At 23.8% G+C, this 15,943-nt stretch overlaps 1 protein-coding gene across 1 annotated transcript; it reads left to right on the top strand.

Annotated features, from left to right (window-relative positions):
- Nucleotides 1-455: 455 nt before the first annotated feature.
- LOC122502188 (probable serine/threonine-protein kinase DDB_G0282963) lies at nt 456-15,634 on the top strand. Its single transcript, XM_043612122.1, has 5 exons — nt 456-749; nt 3,819-4,042; nt 9,192-9,474; nt 10,564-10,750; nt 13,705-15,634. Exons 1-5 carry the CDS (start codon nt 526-528, stop codon nt 15,007-15,009), a joined length of 2,223 nt encoding a protein of 740 aa, XP_043468057.1. The 5' UTR covers nt 456-525; the 3' UTR covers nt 15,010-15,634.
- Nucleotides 15,635-15,943: the final 309 nt, after the last annotated feature.

Genomic DNA, 15,943 nt, shown 5'->3' with positions numbered 1-15,943 from the left:
TCTTTAAATTTTAGAAGAGAAAAAATATATTGAAAAAAGGGAGTAATTGTTTCTTTTATTCACGTTCCTGGAAAAAAGTCGTTTTCTTATCGACTTTATCGGAATTTATGGTCTTACATGGAAACCTTTAATTTATGACCTTGCGATCTTTCGGTTTTCTTATTTTTTTCTAAAACACTGCAAAACCTCTTTAAGTATCTTTTTTGAAATTATACTTTTTGAAACTTTTTTCTACTTTTTATAAGCAATTTTTTTTTCTTTTTTGTAAATATTATTATTTTATTTTTCTATTTCTTGTTTTCATTTTTTAAATATTAAAATTTTTCTCCCAATGAAATATTTCGATTTTGTGGAAAATTTCTTTTTTATAGGGAATTTAAATTTACCGCGCAATGATAGAAAACAACTTTATCGACGTTTAGTAACTTCTCTCTTCTCGTGTCGTCACTGTTTTGATCAGGAAAGGTTTTAATATGTATATTGTTTGTGTGTGAATATCATCATCGAGGAGAGGAGATAAAAAGTATGGCGTTGTGGGAAAGTGAAAAATTTCGCGATAATAAAACAAACGAAAATGAAGATACTTTTGAGAATATTCTAGTGAGCCATGACCTGCAGGATTATTTTGACAATAGTCTTGATATTCCAAGTTTTGACAAAGTTTATGAGTCATCCGCCATTTTTGACTATGAAAAAAATTCTGACGAAGAGTCGTCGTACGTTGAAAGATTACCCGATGACAGTACGGGGTGAGATTTTTTATTAAAAAAAATTTACTAATTTTCACATATGGTTACAATTATCATTATTAATAAAATTACTTCTTTGAAAACATTTCGTTATAGAAAAAATCTCTTTATCTCATATTTCTAAATCAAAATAATAATAATTTTGATTCTAATTTTTGTTCCCCTAAATTCAATTGATATTAAATTAAAATAAATTTCTTCGATAATTTCTTCTCGATTCGAAAATTTGCAGTTTTTTTTCCATCTTTGTTTCTTTTTCCTCCGAAAACTCTAATTCCCCGAATTCGTGAATTCTATAGAACTCCAGTCGTTCCTTATAAGGACATCCCCTTAAGAAATCTAACCTTTCGGGAAAATTTGATTCGTTGAATTTTTAGAAATAAAAAACGCGCATGTTTATTTTTAGGTTATGTTTAAAATACCGCGATTATAAATTTTTTTTCTTCAAAAAGTGTCAGTTTCTGCTTTGTTTTCTTTAAAAAAAAAAAATGATATCAATTAAAAAGTGATGACAACAATTTTTAAAAAAAGAGAAAAATAATCATGGAGAATATTATAGATATCGATATCTGATTGATATAAAAAATTTTCAGAGAAAAATATGTTTTATTTTTACGAATGAAACGTTATTGTAGCTTTAATAAATGTAATTCCAAAAATATGTGTTGAATTTTGTTGCATAATGTAGGAATCTTTATTTCTCGTGTGTTTGTGTGTGATTCTTGTCATAATTTGTTATTGATAAAACAGGTGGAACTTGCAAGACTGTAACATATTTAGTTTCTCCCTCGTCCATAAATAACAATATATATCTCATGCGGGTGTGTATTACTCATTTTTAGAAAAGATTTATTTTTAGTTTTTTTTTTTGTTAAATAGCACTCATTTTTTGTCCCTCGTACGATTTAAAAACCTCTTTACATTTTTTTTGTATAATAACCTTAACCTTATCTCGCGGTGTTTAATATTTATCAAAAAAAAGTTTTTGTTCTTAAATATTAATTTAATTTTAATAAATAGAAACTATTTTAAATAACTTAATTCTTGAAGAACTATCATACAATTATTACTTGCAAATTATTTAATGAATAATTTTATTTATTATTTATTTATTTATAATAATCAAAGTTCCTAGGGCTATATGGAAGCCCACAAGAAACAGTTACATGGTTTTTTTTATTAATTACAATATATTGAAAAAAAACTTAAATATGATTTTTAAGTTGAGAAAAAAAAACAACAAAAACAAGATTCATACTGAGCAAGTGTTGAGCCTAATAATACTCACACATAACTCAAAAGATACAAAATACTATTATCAGTTAAAAAGCTTATACATATACGTACATACGTACTAACATATGCACATTCACTCAATACATATATAAGCATAAAATTAAACTCAAAAAATAACAATATATAATATATAATTTTAAAAATAAAACATAAAATTTATATTGTACAAAATATTTGAAATTAACTTCTCATTTACCTCAATTGACACAAGTGAAATATTTTTTAAGTAAGATACAAAGAATATAAACAAAAGAAAAAGAATTACCAGTAAGTTATCTCAAAAACATTGTTTTTTGATTTTACTTAAGGGCATCCGGGAAATAATACTGGTTTCGTGATAGACGTCTCATTTGAAAAGAAAAGAATATTTTGAGTCGGGATTTTTTGGTAAATATAGAGAAATGCTCTGGGACCAGCGGTCCTCTCGGAATTTAGAGAAATTTTGATAAATAATTATTGAAAAAAATTGTTTAAATATACGAAAAAAGGGGTTTTGAATGGTTCAGTATAGACGTCTCATTTTGAGAGGATAAAATATTTCGGGTTCATATTTGGAGGGGTGATAGAGGAAGACTCTCCGAGGAGCGGCCCTCTCCGTTTTTGCAATAATTTTGCGAGGAAATTATTTTATTAACGATTGAAAGTGGAGTAATTTGAGGTTAATACATTTCCCTCAGTTCAACTCGCGACCACTTCCGAGAATTGGCGCACAGGAATACAATTATTTACACATTTTTGTATAAATTTCTTCGCAATAATTCAATTATTTTTATGTATAATAAAATTCTTCGACAAAATTCAATTATTTTCAAAAATTTTAATAAAATCCATTGCAAAATTTCAATTATTTTCAAATGTAATAATATTCTTTGCAAAAATTAAATATTGTTCAATATCTACTATTTTCATAAAATTTACGAAAAGAATTTAATTATTTAAACAAAATTTAACAAAATTCTACAAAAACTTTTAATTTTTTTCAAAAAATAATAAAAATTCCACAAGAATTTCATTAATAACAAATTTTTTTTTATAAATTTCTTCGCCATCATTCAACTTTTTTCATAAATAATAAAATTTTTATGGGGATTCAATTATTTTCGTAAATAATAAAATTCTTTTTAGGAATTCAATTATTGTCAATAGAATTTTAATCGAATTCCTCTAAAAAATTCTTAAAAATGTTATTAAAATTCGTCCAAAGAATTTAATTATTTAAAAATTTGTTGATAAAATTTTTAATAGGAATTGAATTCCAAGAAACATTCAATTATTCAATAAATTATTTATTTTTGTATTTGAATAATTGAATTCTGATAGAATTTTCTCATAAACATTGATTTAAAAATAGATTTCAGTTAAAATCTTAGATTACAATAATTGAATTCTTTCGAAGAATTTCATTAAAATTTTAAAGATAATTGAATTTTATTGAGACATTTTTTTAAAACTGTTTTAAAAATAATTGAATTTCTACCAAAAAAAGGTTTATCAAAACTTTTTAAAATGTTTGAATTTATGCTAAAATTCTGATATTTTTGAAAATAATTGAATACTTGCGAAGAATTTTATTAAGACTTTTTGAAAATAATTGAATCTCTGCAAAGATTTTTATTATTTTACGAAAATATTTAAATTCTTGAGAAAAATTTTATTAAAATTTCTGAATGTAATTGAAGATCTGCTAAGAATTTTGTTATTTTTAATTTATGCCAAGAATTTTATTTATTTTTACAAATTTTTATTAAAACTTGTTGCATTTTCTTTTGCTAGATACATTCATCATACGATAAGTCCCGATGATATTTATTTACGTATACATCCGGGGCAAAATGATTCAATGCCAGAAGATCCCTCTCATGCTGTTATCACAATTGAAAGCACGGATCCGGAAACAAACCAAAAACACATTAGTCGTTATAATTGTGAATACGATGGCTGTTCACGGACCTACAGTACTGTGGGAAATTTACGAACCCACATGAAAACCCATAAAGGTACAAAAAAAAATTATTGAACTGATATTTTTTAAAAACATAATTTGCATCTTTTACCATTTTTTAACCCATTGAAAAATACGGATTTTCACTGTTTTAAAAAAAAAAAAAAATAATTTCATTGTCATTAAAATGCTTTTTGACAGTGGTTTTGGTATTTAAAGCTTGTTTTCATAATAACATTATTAGAATAATAAAAAAAATCATTTTTACATTAATTTGGGTAAAATTTGTACAATCGTTTTTCACTTGGAATGCTTTTTTAAAGTTTTTATTTTTATTGGTATGCTTGCAAAAAGGAGTAATAGTTAAGGTAAGTGCAAGAATCATTAAAAAACCTAAAAATTGTGTTTTTAATTTAAAAAATTTTTTTATTTTATTTTTTATTCTAAATGGATTTTTAGTAAATTATTTTTTAAAATTCTTATTTTTTAATAATTCTGATTATTTTTGTTAATATCAAAATAAAATAATAGAAGTAAAAATTATTTATTAAAAACCTAAATTATTTCATTTATAAATTTCTATCGTTTCCTATTTTTTTCCAAAACAATAATTTCATAAAATGAAGTATTTTAATTTACTACAAGAACTTTGAAGAAAAAATAGAAAAAATTAATTTTTTTAAAGACATAAAATTTAAATGTTCACTTTCTTATATTATTTATGCCACTTTAATTTGTACAGTCGAACTTTTTTTTAATCTCAAGTTCCGAAATTTTATTTCTTCATCACGTTATTATTGATTTATTATTAATTATTATATTTAATTATGTATAATTATAATATTTAAAAATATTTAAAAATGTTTCACATAAATTTGATTTTTAAATATGTATTTAATTTTACAAGAATATTAATGCTTCAATTTAATTTAAATTCAAAGGAAAGAAAAAAATAATAAAAAAATAATTTTTCGGTACTCGAAATATTAAGAAAGTTTGACTGCACCTCGTGCTCTGTGTGTCTTGGAATCGCAGTGTAATGTTGATATTGTATCTGTTTACGCCGCCCGTGACTTGTCCGCTTAAATCTGCTGTTAACATTCAATAGTAAAAAAAATTGAGACACATTTTTTTTTTTGATTCCAATAGTCAAAATTTTCATATTTTATTCATATTTCAATACAAATTTTGTCGCGTGGATTTTTATATTCGAACTTTTTTACATAGTTTTTATTAATTTGATATTTATTACTATTTTTTCAGAAAAAAAAAATAAAAATGTTTAATTTCTATTTGAAAAATTGAATACTTTAGAAGAAATTTTTACTCTGGTAACAAATTAGTTGAAAGAAGAAAATTTTTTTCTACCGAGTTTCCCATCTATTACCACGTTAGTCATAGGGTCGATAAACAGATTATCATTTAGGAGCGAAATTCAAATTAAATTTTAAGAAAATTAAATTCTCTTAGAGAATAAATAAAGTTTTCAAAAATCATAACAGGGCTCGAAGCAGTGAAAGTATTTAAAAATACGGACTTTACGGACCAAAAATTAAAAATTACGGACCATTTACGGACCAACTGACAAAAATAGAATCAGGAAGAATCAAATAAGAGAACATTTTACTTAAAACTAGAAATTCAATGTTTTATAATAATTAATAATAATTATTAATAAAAATAATTTATAATAATTAAAATCATTATCAATTCAATTATTATTTTTAAGAATTTGAAACTAAAATTCTTCGATTATTTTTTTAAATTTTGTAAAAAGTTCTTTGACAATTTTGAAATTCATTTCTTTACAATATTCAATTTTACGAAATTTCAATTATTCGTAAATTCTCTAATTAAATAAATATTAGAAAATAGAAACTAAAAATAATATTAAAAAAAATCAATTAAACTTTTTCAAAAAAATTAATTACAAAATTCAATTATTTTTTAAAATTCACGATATATTGCTTTTAATATTCAATTATTATCTAAAATTTTAACTGAAATTCATTTTTATGAAATGAAAATCAATTTTTATTAGAAAATTCTACTAGAATTCAATTATTTAAATACAAATTTAAATGTAAAAATGCAAATAAATAATTGAGGGGCTGGATGCTATAATGTGTTACGCGTGAACACACGGCCAGTCAGTTGGGTTATGGAGAGAAAATTTTGAAGTTGTTCAAAATGAATTTAAAATTATTGTTTCTTGTTTAGAATTTCAAGGCGAAACTTTTTTTCTAATAAAATTTTTTTATATAATTGTTTGTTTTTAAGTAAATTGAGAAAAGCGTGATTTTCTAACCTAAGAAATTTTAATGAATTTTTGACTTCAACTCGTGATTACTTCGTTAAATATTAATATTTTTCCACGAAATTTACACACAATATTCTTCAAACTAGTTCAAAAGTGAAACAATATTTAGTAATTTTTCAAAAAATTCTATGTCTAAGTAAATAATTATTTAAATAAATGTGCCGGAAAAATGATGCAGCTATTTTCAATTGAAAAAGTTGAGTGACGAATTTTCGTTTTCGGAAAACTTCCAGTGACAAAAATATTCATCAATATGTTAGGAAGTTTTTTTGAAAATTTTTCGTCATTTGATAGTAAATTAAAGAAAATAGAGCAATTTTAACAGCGTCGTGCTCTGCTGTAAACGTAAACATTGACTCACTGTATACATTGGTCTTGTAATGGCGGCCATTCCACACGTGCGCGGCCACGCCGTAATTTTACAGCAGAGCGCGACACTGTTAAAATTGCTCTATTTTCTTTAATTTATTATCAAATGACGAAAAATTTTCCAAAAAACTTCCTAACATATTGATGAACATTTTAGTCACTGGAAGTTTTCCGAAAACGAAAATTCGTCACTCAACTTTTCCAATTGAAAATAGGATAATCATTTTTCCGGCAAAATTATTTAAATAATTATTTACTTAGACATAGAATTTTTTGAAAAATTATTAAATATTGTTTCACTTTTGAACTAGTTTGAAGAATATTGTGTGTAAATTTCGTGGAAAAATATTAATATTTAACGAAGTAATCACGAGTTGAAGTCAAAAATTCATTAAAATTTTTTAGGTTAAAAAATCACGCTTTTCTCAATTTACTTAAAAACAAAAAATTATATAAAAAAATTTTATTAGAAAAAAAGTTTCGCCTTGACATTCTGAACAAGAAACAATAATTTTAAATTTATTTTGAACAACTTCAAAATTTTCTCTCCATGACCCAACTGACTGGCCGTGTGTTCACGCGTAACACATTATAGCATCCAGCCCCTCAATTTATTGAATAATTGAACGTTTCTTAAAATTCAATTCCCATAAAAAATCGTTATCAACAAATTTTTGAAATAATTGAATTCTATCAACGAATTTTAATGAAATTTTTAAGAATAATTACATTTTTCGACAAAATTCGATTAAAATTATATTAAACATAAATAAAATAATTGAAATTCTTGTGAAGAATTATATTAAAATTTTCAAAAATAATTAAATTCTTGTAAAAAATTAATAGGAATTCAATTATTTTTAAATTTTTTTAAAAAATTCATGGCATAAATTAAAAATAACAAAATTCTTATAGCAAATCTTCAATTACTTTCAGAAATTGTAATAAAATTTTTCGCAAGAATTTAAACTATTTTCGTAAAATAATAAAAATCTTTGCAGAGATTCAATTATTTTCAAAAGTCTTAATAAAATTCTTCGCAAGAATTCAATTATTTTCAAAAATATCAGTATTTTAGCAGAAATTCAAATATTTAAAAAAGTTTTGATAAAACTTTTTTTGGTAGAATTTCAATTTTTTAAAAAATGTCTCGATAAAATTCAATTATTTTTAAAATTTTAACGAAATTCTTCGTAAGAATTCAATTATTATAATCTAAGATTTTAACTGAAATCTATTTTTAAATCAATTTTTATGGGAAACTTCTATCAGAATTCAATTATTTAAATACAAAGATAAATAATTTATTGAATAATTGAATGTTTCTTGGAATTCAATTCCTATTAAAAATTTTATCAACAAATTTTTAAATAATTAAATTCTTTGGACGAATTTTTATAAAATTTTGAAGAATTTTTTCGAGGAATTCGATTAAAATTCTATTGAAAATAATTGAATTTCTGCGAAGAATTTTATTATTTATACGCAAAAAATTAAATCTCCGTAGAAATTTTATTATTTATGAAAATAGTTGAATGATTGCGAAGAAATTTTTAGAAAAAAATTTGTTATTAATGAAATTCTTGTGAAATTTTCATTACTTTTTGAAAATAATTAAAAGTTTTTGTAGAATTTTATTAAATTTTTTTTTAAATAATTGAATTTCGGAGAAGAATTTTAATATTTCTAAAGATAATTGAAATGTTGACGACAATTTTTTTAGATTTTTTGAAAATAATGGAATTTCTGCGAAGAATTTTATTACTTTTGAAAATAATTGAAATTTTGCAATGGATTTTATTAAAATTTTTAAAAATAATTGAATTTTATTACTTTAGAAAATAATTGAATTCATGTGATAAATATTGTTAATTATGAAAATAATTGAAATTTTGTAATGAATTTTAAGAAAATTTTTGAAAATAATTGAATTTTGTCTGAGAATTTTGTTATTTATTTATAAAGATAATTGAAATATTGACAATATTTTTTAGATTTTTTGAAAATAATTGAATTTCTGAGAAGAATTTTAATATTTTTGAAAAGAATTTTATTACTTTTAAAAATATTTGAATTTCTGCAATCATTTGTAATTTCTCTAAAATTCTCCAAATTATATCGTACAATTAACGAACTTTTCATCCTTTTCGAATGAAATTACGGACTTTACGGACCTTTTTTTTAAAAAAAAGACTTTTACGGACTTGAAGCAAAGTTACGGACTTTTTCAGGATTTACGGACCTACTTCGTGCCCTGAAATCATCGTATAAAATAAAATTCTGCCAAAATGTACTTTTTCCAAATCAAAAATTCAAAAAAAAAACAACCAAAAAAAGCTAATTCTGATTATTGTAATCGAAGGCAAAATTTATGCGTCTCAGATAATTTTTGCATGGCATTCAAAAACAAAAAGAAAGAAAAAAAGGCAAATGAAACGTGAAAAAAAAGTTTGGCTTCTATATTTAAATTTTTTTGATTTTGAGAAGGAAAAACAAAATCTTCGCAAACTTTCAGGCGAATATCGATTTAAATGCTCAGAACCAAGTTGCGGCAAGGAATTTCTAACGTCCTACAGTCTTAAGATCCACATTCGGGTACACACAAAAGTAAAACCATTCGAATGCAATCACAACGGGTGTGAGAAGGCATTTAATACCCTTTACAGATTGAGGGCTCACCAAAGGCTTCACAGCGGTGACACGTTCAAGTGTGAAGAAATTGGATGCGTTAAATTCTTCACTACACTAAGCGATCTCAAGAAACACATTCGCACTCACACGCAAGAACGACCATACAAGTACGTTCCTTGGGTTTCTTCTGCCTTCCCGTTTCCATAAACATAAATTTTATTTTTCCAGGCTTCGCACTCATCTACTAAAACCTACTATTTACTACTTTTTTTACGTTATGCTACTATTTGGGAACTTTTTTTTAGATTTCAGCCACTAAAAGCTACTATTTCTGTTTTTTTTTTGAGAATTTTTACTACTTTAAATTTACTATATGATTCAATGATTTTCCATATCAACTATTTTCATAAAAGTTTGAAACAGATTTCAATTATTTAAAAAAATTTTCGTGAAAATCTTCATAAGAATTCAATTCTTTTCATGAAATAATAAAAATTTCTCAGGAATTCAATTATTTAAATTAGAATTTGCATAAAATTAGTAGATAAAAATCAATTACTTAAAAAATTTTATAAAATTCTTTGCAAGAATTAAATTATTTTTATAAATATTTTCATTCTTTCACGAATAATGAAATTCGTTGCAGGAATTGAATTTATTAGCAGGATAAGAAAGAAAGAAATTTTTTTGATGAAAATTAGGAAAAAGTCAGGAAAATAAAATATAGAATGAAATTTTTGTCAGTTTTGTAAAATGTCTAAAATGAGTTTTTTTGGTCGTCAAGTTTAATTTTTCGATAGCTACTTTTTTACTACTTTTTTTTAGTTTGAAGGCTACTTTTTGTTACTTTTTTAAAATTAATTATAGAGTGCGAAGTCTGTTTTTGATATTGAATTTCTTTGGCAACGGGGGAGAAAAAGAAACATTTATCACATTTCTCTAAAGAAACTGGGGTAATATGATAAAATTTCTTATCCCGATAGGTAAAAAATAGAAACATTCAGCATATTACCCCCGCCTAGTGGGGTAAAATGTTACCTTGGGGTAATGTGAACGTTTCTCTTCATTCCATTGACAAATTACTTCTCCGACATTATGAGTGAAAAAGTTTTTTCAAATGTTGCCAAATTCAATGCCATTTCCTCCTCAATAATATTGCATGACGATCCTCAGTTCTAATCCGATTGAAAAAAAAATAAGAAGCAAATTGGCTTTTAATTTGATCTTTTTTAATAATTAGGGATTTATTTTTTAAGGTGTCGGGAGAAAAGTTGTGGGAAAGCGTTTACAGCTTCGCATCACTTGAAAACACATAAACGAACTCATACTGGAGAAAAACCTTATGTTTGCAGTTTTGAGAGTTGTAGACGGTCATTTACGACGCCGCACAGTCTTAAGAGTCATCTAAAGACGCACAAGAAAAACGAGAACACGGAGGGGACTGTAAGTATTTGGATTTTTAACAGGGTTGCCGCAGGTCAGGGAAAAGTCAAAGATTATCAAGAAATAATGACTTTGAAATTATTTAATGAATAATTTTACTTAAATATTTCAAAATTAATTGAATTTTAAAGGAGTTGCGTTTACGATTTTCATAAATAGATGAACTTCAAAAAATTTTAATTTGAAATTCTATAAAATTTTAATTTTCAATGAATTTAATTAGAAATTTTAAAAAACTTAGACGTTCCGAACAATTTTAATAATTCAAATTCTTCTGAAATTAGTTAAATTTTTTAATACATTCAATTAATTTAAAATGTCAAGAAAATTATCAATCTTCCAAGTCAAATATTAAAATAATAAAAAAAACACAATTTAACGTTTCGAGATTTTATATTTTCTTGACATTTTATATTATCGTTTACCGAGTGATAAATTCTGCAACTATTTCATTTAATTAATAGCTAAAATAATGGATTTATAGAAGAATTTTAGTTAATAACCCTAAAAAAAATTAATTTTGGAGAAGTTACCATTACAAATGATTGCAGAAATTCAATTATTTTCAAACGTAATAAAAATCTTCTTCTAAACTTAATTAGGTTCAAAAATTTATAACAAATTTTCTTAAAAATTTCAATTATCTTTAAAAATTATAAAATTCTTCTCTGAAATTCAATTATTTTCAAAATTTTTAATAAAATTCTTGTCAAAATTTCAATTATTTTCATAAATTTTCCTCAATTCAATGATTTTCAATATCTAGTATTTTAATAAAATTTTCCAAAAGAATTCAATAATTAAATTTAAAAAAAACTTTCAATAAAATTCTACGCAAACATTTAATTATTTTCATAAACAATAAAAATTCCACAAGAATTCAATTACTTACGAATTTTTTTATAAATTTATTCGCAATAATTCCATTATTTTCATAAATAATACAATTTTTTACAAAGAAAATTAAAACTATTTTCATAAATAATAAAACTCATCGCAGAATTTCAATTATTTTTAATATAGTTTTAATCAAATTTCTCGAAAAATGTAATTATTAAAATTAGTCTAAAGAATTCAGTTATTTAAAAATTTTTTCATAAAATTCTTTACTGAGAATTCAATTTTGAAAAAAATTTCTTAAAAATTTGATTAAAATTTGTCGAAAGAATTTAATTATTAAAAAATTTGTTGATAAAATTCTTTATGAGAATTGAATTTTAAGAAACATTCAATTATTCAATAAATTATTTATGTTTGTATTTAAATAATTGAATTCTCGTAGAATTTTCTATTAAAAATTGATCTAAAAATTTTGAAAAGTAATAAAATTTAATTATTCAATGAAATAATTATTTTTTTATTTAAATAATTGAATTCTCGTAGAATTTATTAAACAGTTAAAGAATTGAATTTCGGAGAAATTACAAATTATTGCAGAAATTCAATTATTTACAAAAGTAATAAAATTCTTATCACAAAATTCAATTATGATCAAAATTTATAATAATCTCGTCAGCATTTCAATTATTTTTATAAATAACAAAATTCTTCGCAGAAATTCAATTATTTTCAAAAAATTTTAAAATAATTGTCGTCAACATTTCAATTATCTTTATAAATGAATAGCAAAATTCTTCGACAAAATTCAATTATTTTCAGGAATTTTAATAACTAATAAAATTAATTACAGAATTAAATTATTTTCATAAATAATAGTATTCATCAGATAAATTCAATTATTCTCTAAAATAATAAGAATTTAACATGAATTAAATAATAAAAAATAGAATTTGCATAAATTTTTTCTTTAATAATCAAATGTTTAAAAGTTATTTATAAAATTCTTCGCAATAATTGAATTATTTTCATAACTAATTAATTCAATTATTCAATAAATTATCTATGTTTGTATTCAAATAATTGAATTCTCGTGGAATTTTCTAATAAAAATTTATTTAAAAATTAATGTCAGTTAAAGTTTCAGATAATTATTGAATTTTTGAGAAGTTACTAATGTAATTGCAGTTTTTAAAAATAATTGAATTTTGTAAAGGTTTCAAATTAAAATCTTTGAAAATGTGATTTTTTTTGCTTTCTTCTCGGAAATTCAATTATTTTCAAAAATTTTAATAAAATTTATTGCAAAATTTCAATTATATTCAAAAATTTTTCTAAATTCAATAATTTTCAATATTTTATTATTTTAATAAAATTTCCAAAAGAATTGAATTATTTAAAAGCTACTTTGACAAAGTTTTACATGCATATTCAATTATTTTCTAAAATAATGAAAATTTCAAATAATTCAATTATTAAAAATAGAATTTGCATAATAAATTTTTTCGAAAAAAATCAATTGATTGAAATTTTTTTTTATAAATCTTTTCCCAATAATTCAATTATTTTCAAAAATAATAAAACTCATTGCAGAATTTCAATTATTTTTAATACAATTTTAATCGAATTCCTCAAAAAATGTAATTATTCTTCAAATTTTGATTAAAATTCGTCGAAAGAATTCACTTACTTAAAAATTTGTTTATAAAATTATGTATAAAAATTCAGTTTTAGGAAACATTCAATTATTGAATAAATTATCTACGTTTGTATTTAAATAATTGAATGCTTGTAGAATTTTCTAATAAAAATTGATTTAAAAATTAATTTCAGTTAAAGTTTTAGATAATAATAATTGAATTATTGAGAAGTTACTAATAATTGCAATTTTAAGAAATAATTGAATTTTGTAAAGGTTTCAAATTAAAATCTTTGAAAATTTGAATTTTTTATATTTTTAATTAAAAATTCTGTGAAACTAATTTTTTCAGAAAGCTTAATCGAAAATTTTTAAAATTATTTCAAATTTTTATTTTCTAATGTATATTTAATTGAAGAATTTCCGAATAATTGAAATTTCACGTGAAATTGAATTGTAATTCTTTCATCTATTACAGAAAACCAAAGAAACTCAAGGACCTGAGGCACTTTCAATTCAAGATACACCGGAATTTGAGACATTTTATTCCGTCGTTCCGTTAATGAATCCACAAGACGAGAATACAGCGATAATTAACGTGACCGAAAATACCGAATCATTTAATAATATCAATTTCATTGCCACCGATCCAACGCAAAGAAATAATTCACCAATCACAACACTTTTATATGACAATGTTCTGAATAATTTTCCCGAAAACGTTAATCAAGACTTTAACAAACTCTTTCCGGAAATGTCTGACGAGAATCTTTTGAAATTATCCGTTAATCAAAATCCTTTGATGTTAATAAGTTCGGATAGTAATAATGGCGATGATGATAATAATAACAATCGGAATAGTAATGACAATATCAACGAGAATGTTAATAATCATCATCAACAAACAAAAACACTGAGTTTGCAGGAGAAGATAATACAAAATGGTTTGGAAAATACGATAGCAGAGATGACGAACAATTCCCCATCGACTGATTCAATTTTTTATGAGAACACAACAATAAATAATGAACAAGTTTTTGAGAATCTTAATTTTATTCAAGAGACGAGAAATTCAAATGCCGAACAACAATCGGAAGCTGTCGAGTTGGCAATAGCGTCGGAGGAGGAAATCCCAACGCCTTGGATCGATGTTATGACAATGAAGGCCGAACCTGCATTAAGAACCGAAACATGGCCTGAATTAAATGCCTTTCCAACTGCCGTGCATTCACTCGTTGATCTCGTTGGTCCCGAGCCATATCCCCTGGAATTGGAGACCGAACGCAATTGTAATGAATCATTATTGAATAATGTCAATGTTGTCATTAACACAAAGGAAGCGGTTAACGAACAAATTGTCCTCAATTCTACAAGTGTTTGTAATTCCACTGATAAGCAGCCAATTGTCACGAGAAATATACTCGAAAAAATTATCGCCGATGCTGATATTTGCCGTTGTGAAAAATGTGATTGCTCTGATTCAAGAAGATGTAACAATTGTACAACATCTTCTTCTCCTTCTTCATCATCAGCATTATCATCTTCAGTGGAGAATAGAAGGGAATTACCAAATTTAATTGGTAAGTGTCCAAGTGATGAAACGAAAAATTGCGATTCATCATGTGCCGTTGTTATTTGTGTTAAAACACTTCAACAATTGCAGACTGTTTTAAATACATGCTGCAAAGTGACGAGTAATTGTGCTGTTGCATGCACAAGAGGTGAATTATTCTCCGGGCATAATATGAAATTATTAACAACGCAACTCGCTGGAAATCATTGATTTCGCTAGTAGTTTATCTTTTCTTTCATTTCTTTGGCGTAAAATCCAAAAGAAAATTAAATACTGATACGACTTTTTTAAACATGGTACAAAAATTGAAAGTTCAAGCTTTACTGTAGAGAAATCGAAAAAGAATTTAAATTTTGTTTACTCTGGCATTGAAAGAAGGTATTTTAATTTTATTTATTATTATAAACATTTAATGTTACTGCAAATTTACTTCAGACCTCAGACATAACTTTTTGGATTTTTTCAACTTATTTTCAACAATTATGACTTTTTTTTAATTTTCTTTCAAATACTGCAACGAAATACCACATTTTTAGCATAAAATGCAACTTACATCGATTTTTAGAGTGTCAGTTTGAAATTGTAAAATTTTAAACAATAATGTCATCGATATTATAAAAAATGTAGAGACTTCCATTCATACTTTGGATATAGATAATGATGTCAAAAACGAAGTTAGAGACAAGGGCAATTCTACTGTTTGTCTTTATAAATCTTCTTACTATAAAAAAGTGAACGATCTTTCAAAAACTATTTTTGAATAATTTTCCTAATTAAATTTTCGAAATATCAGGGAAAAGTCAGGAATTTTTATTAAAAGTGGTGGAAAAAAATTAAATGGTTAGAATTTAAAAGAAAATTCTGAATTTTTGTAAACTTTTTTGTTCTTTTCATAAACTATGAAATTATCACGAATTCTAAAAAAAAACGTTCAATTTTTTCTATTTCTGACAATAATTTATTTCAATGAAGGTATAAAATAACTTCATTCTATTGAAGAACTGCCATAAAGTTATTACTTATAAATCATTGATAAAATATTTTTTTTTAAATTTTAATTTCAATTCTGTTGAAATTAGTTTTTATTTTAAAAATTTTTGACGCAATTCTTCGAAAGAATTCAACTATCTTAATAAATATTGAA

Source organism: Leptopilina heterotoma, unplaced genomic scaffold, assembly GCF_015476425.1.
Source record: "Leptopilina heterotoma isolate Lh14 unplaced genomic scaffold, ASM1547642v1 Lhet_222, whole genome shotgun sequence".
Lineage (NCBI taxonomy): Eukaryota > Metazoa > Arthropoda > Insecta > Hymenoptera > Figitidae > Leptopilina > Leptopilina heterotoma.
Note: the sequence above shows the minus strand (reverse complement) of the source record. Positions and strands in the feature narration are given on the sequence as shown.

Excerpts from the sequence above, each read along its gene's own strand:
- LOC122502188 (XM_043612122.1), top strand. The coding sequence starts at position 526 with ATGGCGTTGTGGGAAAGTGAAAAATTTCGCGATAATAAAACAAACGAA. Across the intron at positions 4,043-9,191 it reads CCACATGAAAACCCATAAAG|GCGAATATCGATTTAAATGC; the intron begins GTACAAAAAAAA and ends GCAAACTTTCAG. Across the intron at positions 10,751-13,704 it reads ACGAGAACACGGAGGGGACT|AAAACCAAAGAAACTCAAGG; the intron begins GTAAGTATTTGG and ends CATCTATTACAG.